At 40.3% G+C, this 9,480-nt stretch overlaps 1 protein-coding gene across 1 annotated transcript in view; it reads left to right on the forward strand.

The window, feature by feature from the left end:
• LOC100661161 (zinc finger protein 709-like) overlaps window positions 1-5,980 on the forward strand; it is a 28,370-nt gene extending 22,390 nt beyond the window's left edge. The window contains exon 5 of the mRNA XM_010593303.3: window positions 92-5,980. Coding sequence (XP_010591605.1) covers window positions 92-1,973 — 1,882 coding nt within the window. The 3' untranslated portion in view covers window positions 1,974-5,980. The remainder of the gene's footprint in view (window positions 1-91) is intronic.
• Window positions 5,981-9,480: the final 3,500 nt, after the last annotated feature.

Raw genomic sequence — 9,480 nt, forward strand, 5'->3', positions numbered from 1 at the left:
TGAGACAACCCAGGGAAAATACATGTTCACTGTGTTTGGTAATGGTGAAATTGGAACAAGTTTTATCTAACAGCGTCTTATTTTTTCACAGAAAGCATATGATACGGAACCTTTGTGAAAATAAGGAAGACAATAAAGGTGGAAAACCCTTCAGCCAGATTCCAAACCTTACTGTGTTCAAAAGAACTACTGAGGTAAATCCTTCTGAATACCACAAATGTGGAAAATTCTTCATAGATCACTCATCACTTAAGCGTCATATCAGATGTCAAACTGAATGCAATACCTATCAACGTAATGAACATGAAGAAGTCTCTCTTTCTTACCTAAGTACTCCTATGAGAACTCTTACTGGAGATAAGCCCTATAAATGTAAGATATGTGGGAAAGGCTGCATTTGTATCTCAACTCTTAAGAATCATGTGACAACACTCAATGAAGAGAAACTCTGTGAATGTAATGGATGTGGAGAAGATTTCTGTAGCGCCTCATCCTTTTGGACACATACGAGAGGCCACAAGCATGAACATAAAGGATACTGGAAAACCTATTCCACATCACTCACTTTACACAGAAAATTTCGTAATGGAGATAAGCCTTATAAAAGTAAAGAATATGGGAAAGCCTTTAGTCATTCCTCATCCCTCATTACACATACAAGAACTCACAGAGAGAGGCCTGATGAATGTAAGGAATGTGGGAAAGCCTTTTGTCGTTCCACACACCTCACCACACTTAGAGCTCACAGTGAAGAGAGGCCTTATCAATGTAAGAAATGTGGGAAAGCCTTTTGTGATGCCTCTTCTTTCACTGAACATAAAAGAACTCACAGTAAAGAGAGGCCTCATGAATGTAAGGAATGTGGGAAAGCCTTTAGTGATAACTCCTCTTTTGCTAAACATAAAAGAACTCACCATGAAAAGAGGCCTTATGAATGTAAAGAGTGTGGGAAAGCCTTTAGTTGTTCCTCAAACCTCATTACACATAGAAGAATTCACAGTAGAGAGAGGCCTTATGTATGTAAAGACTGTGGAAAAGCCTTTAGTTGTTCCTCAGGACTCTGTGCACATAGAAGAATTCATAGTGACGAGAAGCCTTATGCATGTAAGGAATGTGGGAAAGCTTTTCGTTGTTCCTCACACCTCACTTCACATTTAAGAAGTCACAGTGAAGAGAGGCCTTATGAATGTAAGGAATGTTGGAAAGCCTTTAAAAACTCCGCTTCTCTCACTATACATGTAAGAATTCACAGTGGAGAGAAGCCTTATGAATGTAAGGAATGTGGGAAAGCCTTTAGGGCCGCCTCCGCTCTCATTATACATACAAGAATTCACAGTGGAGAGAGGCCTTTTGAATGCAAGGAATGTGGGAAAGCTTTTAGGGTTTCCTACTCTCTCATTAAACACATAGGGATTCACGATGAAGAGAGGCCTTATGAATGCAAGGAATGTGGGAGAGCCTTTAGTGACTCTTCATCTCTCACTAAACATGCAGGAACTCACAGTAGAGAGAGGCCTTATGAATGTAAGGAATGTGAGAAAGCCTTTAAAGACTCCTACTCTCTCACTACACATATAAGAATTCACAGTGGGGAGAGGCCTTATGAATGTAAGGAATGTAGGAGAGCCTTTAGAGACTCCTCCTCTCTCACTAAACATGTAAGAATTCACAGTGGAGAGAGGCCTTATGAATGTAAAGAATGTGGGAGAACCTTTAGAGTGTCATCCTCTCTCATTAAGCATATAAGAATTCACAGTGGAGAGAAGCCTTATGAATGTAAGAAATGTGGGAAAGCCTTCACTGTCTCCTCTGCCTTGATTACACATACAAGAATTCACAGTGGAGAGAGGCCTTATGAATGTAAAGAATGTGGGAAAGCCTATACTGTCTCCTCTTCTTTGATTAAACATTCAAGAACTCATTGTAGAGAGAGGCCTTATGAACATAGCATATATAGGAAAGCCTTTTGTTAATCTTCACAGCTCACTAGACATATAAGATCTCACAGTGGAGAGGCCTAAGGAATGTGGGAAAGTTTAGTTGTTCTTCGCACCTCATGACTCTGAGAAGAACTCACAGTGGAGAGGCTTTATGAATGTAAGGCATGTGGGAAAGCTCTTAGTTGTTCCTCGCACCTCGCTACACGTAGAACAGTGGAGCGAGGCCTTATGAATGGAAGGAATGAGGGAAAGCCTTCAGGTGTTATTCAGCCCTCACTACACATAGAAGAGCTCTTAGAGGAGAGAGGCCTTACGAATGTAAGGGATGTAGGAAAGCCTTTAGTTGTTCCTCTCACCTCCTACACCTATAACTCACAGAAGAGAGAGGATTTATGAATATAATTAATGCTTGTAGAAAAGCATTTATTCACTCCTCTATCCTTATTGAACGTTGATAACTTCACAGCAGGGAGAGATCACGTAAACACAAGAAATGGAAGAAAGCTGTTACTGGTAACACTTATCTCACAGGACACAGAAAAAGGTATAGTGGAGAGAAACCCTATGAATTTAAGGGATGTGGAAGTCTTTAGTTATTTCTCCCCCCTCGGTCGACACACTCACTGTGGAGAGAATCCTTAAGAATTTAAAGAATGTACAGTTATCAAATGTCCCTCATTGTTTGCAATACATCTTAGCAGATATACTAGAGAAAAGCAATATACGTCTAAGTAATGTTGGATAGCTTTTATCTCATTTCACAAACCTGAAAGAGGATCCCCAAAACCCAATGCCGAAACATACAAGGCAGAAAAACCATTTAAGTGTAAGCCATGTGGGAAATGTTTTGTTTTTTTTCTCCATGCTTTCAAAGACATTCTGATTCACGTGTATGGAAAAGTCTTCCCTAATTAACCCAACTGAACATGTGAGAAGTTGCTCTGGAGAGACAACATGTAAGTATAAGGTAACTAGGAACATCTACACATCTTTTTGCATTCTTGGACAACATGTGAGATATACTTTGGATTGATAATTTGAATGTAAAAGATGATGGAAGCCTTTAGTGTTCCTTTTCGCTCAGGACACCGATGAGACCACACACACTGGAGAGACCCCGTGACTGTAAACTTTGTAAGAAAGCCTTCAGTCACATTATTTTCCTTATAGTGCACAAGGAAATTTATACCAGGGAAGGAATCTTATCAAAGTTGCAAATTATGAACTTAATTTCATATTTTCATTTTTTGATATAAACATTATGGTGATAAACATCACTCTTAAGTATACTCAGCTACTAACTGAAAGGTTGGAATATTAAACCCTCCCAGTGGCTCCACAGGAGAAAGACCTGGTCATGTGCTTCTGGAAAGATTACAGCCCGGGAAACCGTTGGTACAATTCTGTCAAATAGGGTGGCTGTGAGTCAAAAATGGACTGGATGGCACCTAATAACAACAGTCCTTTCAGTTCTAGGACATGAATTTTGGTCAGGAGCATTTGCATTTTGATTTCATTTATACAGAAATATTCAAGGCTGTGGCGGGCCCCCACAGAGCCCCAACATGACCTAGGTGTACTGGAGCTTTTGTCCTGCACAGACCCAAAGCCTGTGCTCAGAGATAGAGTCCTGGTTTTGGTATTTCTAACAGTCCAAGAGCGTGCGCTGGGCCACAAACTGAGGCTGCATTTGCTGGGATGGGATGGAATAGTGGCTGCTGCAACACCTGGTGTGCATACCCACTGCAGGGCCTGGAGAAGATGGGAGCCCAACTAGGGTTCTTGTATTAGTGAGGCCAAGGCAAGGACTGTTGGGACTGGAAGTTTATCCGTGCCATTCTACCAATGCTGAAGTGGAAGCTGACTCACTGACTTTTTATGTGTGGAGCTTGGAAATGGTGGCCGTAGGTTGTAGAAGCCTTCAGATTAGACCTTTCTTGACCCAACACTTCCCCTTGTAGAATCATCCTCTGAATATCCCTGGCTCCCATGATGGTGCCTTTTGATAGTTGTGATGATAGTCAAAACCATGGAAGTGTCCACAAGGAAGGGAGTTAAATTAATGCCTGGCCATACATCAGAATATTATATAGCCACTATTGGCTTTTTTTTTTATAGGGTCGCTATGAATTGAAATTGACTCGGCGGCAACAGGTTTTTTTGTTTAAATGAGTTTTCAGTATTTAACAACAGTAATACACTCTTGGAATATGAATTGGTAAATGCATTAAGTATTATAATTATTTACACAGTGAAACTATGGAATAGTATCTTCCTTCCCTCCACAGATCTTTGTGCTGCCCCTTTTTAGTCAAACCTCCTGTAACTCTGAATCCCTGGCAACAGTCCCTATTCATATTATGCACTGTGTAGCTTTTTGGTTTTGGCTCTTTTCACTTAGCATGATACATTTGGGAGAAATCCATGTTGATACGCACATTGATAGTTTGTTTCTGTGTATTGCTATAGAGTATTACATTGTGTAGTTATACCACAATTTGTGTATTCAGCATTTGGAGGGCAGTTGTATTTGCAGTTGTTATGAATAAAGCTGCTGTAAACATTCTTTTGCAAGTTTTACGTGAAAGAAAAGTTGTTTTTTTTTTTTCCCCCACATATATCCCTAGGAGTGATATTACTATCCTATGGTAGGTGTATTTTTAGACAAGGATTCTAATAGTTCTCAGAAATGTTTGGTCAAGTGGGACTTAATGTGTCACAGCAAGAAACATTTATGGGATAAATGGGCAGATTCTTACTTTATGTTAATTTTGTATTTGTATGTCTTTTCTCATTAAAAACCTTGACTCCTAGTAACATTAATGTATTATTTGTTTTACTCTGTGCAATGTATGTAGTAGTTTCAAAATCATAATACTAATAGTAAATTCATGTGTCATTTAATATCCATGATACATTCTGTGAAATAGGAAGTTAATGTGATTTAGACACGTAGGCATGCCAAAATCGTTAGCAGTGGCATTCACTTATTTTTCACTTTTGTGTTGTTTAATAACCTTTTGTTTCACTTCAAGTCGAAATTTCTCCTTTGCCTCTTGCTGCTGCTTTCGCTAGCACTGATTTTGCTGTGTCTGGGAGCCATGACGCACTTCATGGTAATTTTGCAAGAAAATTAGATAACACTACAACACTCAAGAAATGCGAGATCCACGAGATTGGTACTGCTGTCTGAAAATTGAAGCATACACTCTTATACAATAAACTTTTTATTTGTTAAGTACGGGAATTTCACATTAAAATAATGATAGAAAGTGCAGTACAGTACATACATAACCTAGTAACATAGACATTTATTATGACTATCAAGACATCTGTATCATAGGTTATGGATGTACTGTACCATTAATACCCGTCAGTGCTATCACTTTGTATACAAGAGACATGAGATACATGTGTTACGTGTGGGAAGCTGTTGTATTTGCTACATCCAGTTATGTCTGCTACATTCTGTCCTCCAATTGGCGTTTCTGAACTCTCTTATAACCTATGGGACCACAGGCTTACATGTGGTTGGACATGGCTTGAACGGACATTATGCAGCACATATTTGTTACATATCTTAATTATTATGGATATAAACTTAAGAGTACTGTGCTCAGACATTTATTTGAACTCAAACTCTGCTTGGTTACATGATCAGTTTGATGTTAGTTGCTGTTTATGGTGATTTATGTATAACAGTATGAAACGTTGCTTGGTCTTGCTCCATCTTCATGATTAAAAAAATTGGTATGTTTAAGTAGTGCCTTCCAACCTATGGGGCTCATCTTCCAGTCTTGTAGCAGATAATATTCTATTGTGATCCCTAAAGTTTTCACTGAATAATTTTCAAAAGTAGATCACCTGGCCTTTCTTCCTAATCTGTCTTAATCTGGGTGCTCCACTGATACCTGTCTACCATTGTTGACCTGCTGGTATTTGAAATAACACCAGTGGCATAGTTTCCATCCAGCCTCGTAGTAACACAAAAGTCAGCACAGTGCAACAATTTAACAGACACGTAGTGGCAGGAAAAAACCCAGGAAAAAAAACCCAGTATGATATATTATTAGGTTTATTTCTTTGTGTTCATATTTAATCTTAAGGTTTGCATTCATTTTTAACTAACATACTTTAACATAAAAACAGTCTCCATGTTACGAACAAGATCTGTTCCTAGGTCTGTCTTTAAGTGAGATTTGCAGGTAAATCAGAACAGGTACCTACAGTTCTTATTTTGTGTCAGTCAATGTTTGTCTTAGTATGTAATATATATTTTGCTTTTCTAGCATACCTTTCTGAGCACTTAAGAAACACTTCCAAATACACTAAAAAATATTAAAACATAATACAGTAATAATAAAAGTAACTCCATATGGTACTGTACAAAGGTGAGTGTGTGTAGGTATACACTACTGTAAAAAATATTCAGCTCTTAAAACATTTCATATAGAAAAAGAAAAAAGATGATTAAAGGTTAGCAGTTTACTCTCATTCCATCGAGGTCTTGCATACCAGGAGCGACATTTGTGAGGTAATATTATTATAACATGAATAACTGGGTGATGCAGAAGATGGAGAAATGCCCCCTGTTAAAGAGGATGGACCTGGTGCTGGAGAGTCGGGGTTTGATTCTGCTGCTGGAGAGGCGGAGTTTACTGCTGGAGTAAATATCTTGAAGTAGGCTCAAGGGAGGTTTCTGCAGAGCTTTTCTTTTTCTCATCATAAATGGCCTTATAGCAGCTGAGGCCGGCAGTAACTGGTCAGTTTTGGTGAACCTCTCTCTATTAGGATCTTGCTACTCTAACTTTGCCATCCCTGCTTCAATGAGATGAAAGGCTTCAGCTAACTTTCATCAAAAACTTTTTTGGTTTTGGAGTTTTTAGGTCCAGTCTTCCTCCTCAAATGCTGTCACCTGCTGCTCCAGTTCCATAAGGCCTTCACTGGGTAGTTCTTTGGCATGGTGTCCAGCAACTATAATGTCATTTTCACCAATATCTAACTGCAGATGATTACCAATATCAAGCACAGCTTACCTGGCTTCAGCAATTGTCATCACCTGTAAATTACTGAAAAGCCTGTGTGAATTAGGGTGATAATTTGTTCCACACCCCATATATGACTGCTTCTCTTCATCCCAAGAATCAGCAGTGTTTTTGATGGCATCATAGATACAATTCCTTGAGAACTCCCTTGAGTTTATCACATCATCCTGGGTGGCCCTGACTGCTGTGGGAAAGCCTGCCATAAATAATAGGCCTTAAAGTAGGCTATGCCTCCCTAATCCATTGGCTGAAGTAGCAGTGTGTTGGTGGTGGGTAAAATACGACCTTTACGCTGGAGTGAAGGTCATCTAAAGTGGTTGGATGTTCAGGTACATTGTCAAGCACAAGGAGAATGTTGAAAGGAATTTTCTTGGCCAAGCTATAATGTTCAGTGGCAGGGACAAAATGGTTCAAGAACTAGTCTTCAAAGATGGCAGTTGTAACCCAAGGTTTTTCATTTGCCTTCAAAATAACAGGAAGACATACCTTAATGATACGGCGAAGTGTCCTCAGATTTAGGGAACGATACACACTCATAGGCTTGAGCTTGAAGTTCCCAGGTATGTTACCCCCCGGCAATAACATTAGCGTACCCTTCGATGACTTATGCCATCTTTCGTAGCGTAAGTCCCTTCAGGCATTTTTTTCCAAAACAAGCCAGTCTCAACTAAGGATTTCATATGGCAAATAACCTCCCTCAATTTTTTTCAACATTTTAGGAAAACCACTGATAGCACTTACATCAGCACTTGCTGCTTCACCTTGCACTTTAATATGTCAGTTTGCCCTCACTTTAAAACAATTGAACCAATTCCCATTCACAACAAATTCTTCAACCCCATCATCTTCACTTGCTGTGCGTGTTGTTGTTGTTAGGTGCCACTGAGTCAGTTCTGACTCAGCAATCCTGTGTACAACAGAAGAAAACATAGCCCTCATGGTTGTTAACACTCTAGCCCATTGTTGCAGTTACTGGGTCAGTCCATCTCGTTGAGGATCTTCCTTTTTTTCACTGACCCTCTACTTTAACAAGAATGATGTCTTTCTCCAGGAACTGGTCTCTCCTCTAAACATGCCCAAAGTATGTGAGACAAAGTCTCAACCATTCTCGCTTCTAAAGAGCTGTACTTCTTACAAGACAGATTTGTTGGTTCTTTGAGATATGGAAAATTGACTGCAGAAACGCAGCCCTGAAGGCAGAGATAGGAATTGTGAGGGTATTGTAAGATGATGAATGCTTAAGTAATATGGTGTCTTTGAGGCTGTAGAAGATGTTGGGCTGGAAGATACTAAAGCACAATCAACTTGACTAGGTAATTTTACTGGCCTTGGGGATGAAAAAGAGAAGGTTGGACGCCTTTGTGTCTTCACCAACGGAGTGAATGATATCATTCATCTGGGATGGGGAATGCAGAAGGAAGTGCAGATGATGATGCTTTTTTTGCTGTCACTTCCCTTCTTTTTTCTGCCACTACTAACTGGAAACCTAAAAATTATAACCTCTATAGCTTGGCTGCTCAAAGTGTGGCCCCTGGGCCAGTCGGATGAGTATCACCCAAGAGCCTCTTAATTCAGAATCCCAGGCTCCTCCCAGACTTCTGAATCAAAACCCACATTGTAACCAGTTTCCTGGGAGTTTCAGATGCATGTGTTGGAGGAGTGCTGGCTCTGATCCTTCCGCTTCCCTGGGTGTTTGTTGGTGAGAACAGAAGCTCTGCCTTCAGGAAGGGAAGGTGGTGGTGCCAGGCTTGGATTACCTAGACCAGAGTGATGTCTCTAGGAGGCACAAGTGAGTTTCTTTCCAGTCTGGGAGTGGTGAGCTGCAGGTGAAGGACACGGGGTTGTATCTGCAGTTTCTGTAGTTGAAGTGTCATCGCTGCTCATCAAATACTTTGTTCTAATGTTACTGTAGTCTTTGAACAATTTATGAAGATCAGGTGGACCTAAACAGCTAGGAATTTTGTTGCTCATTAAGTTTCTGTGGTTTAAGTTTGGGCCTAACGTTTGAATCCATAGGAAGTCTTTATCTTAGAAGGGCATTTTGTTCTTAATTTTAACCTCCACTCTACAGAATGCCCCAAGAGCATTGCCAGGGCTCCTGAGCTGAAGCTTCTCCTCCTCCATAGGGAATGAGACACAACTTTGGTTCATTGCGACCCTGTTGTCTTCACTCAGAGATAGATTCCACCTGAACACACCCAGCCTCACATCTTCGTGGCTCCCGTTTTATCCCCTGAGGGGAGACCCAAAAAACAGGGAAATCATTGCAGGTGGGAGAGACAAAGAAAAATCCACTGGTTGTGTTTCACTTCAGATCTCTTGGTGCATCTCCCATATCTACATGTGGCCCCCCCCCCACCACCACTACCCCCATCTGCTGCTGAGTCATCCTCAACTCATAGTGACCCCTGTGTGTCGGAGTGGAACTCTGTTCCATAGGGTCTTTAATGGCTGATATTTCAGAAATAGATCACCAAGACTTTCTTCCAAGGTGC

Source organism: Loxodonta africana, chromosome 3, assembly GCF_030014295.1.
Source record: "Loxodonta africana isolate mLoxAfr1 chromosome 3, mLoxAfr1.hap2, whole genome shotgun sequence".
In the NCBI taxonomy this organism is placed as follows: domain Eukaryota; kingdom Metazoa; phylum Chordata; class Mammalia; order Proboscidea; family Elephantidae; genus Loxodonta; species Loxodonta africana.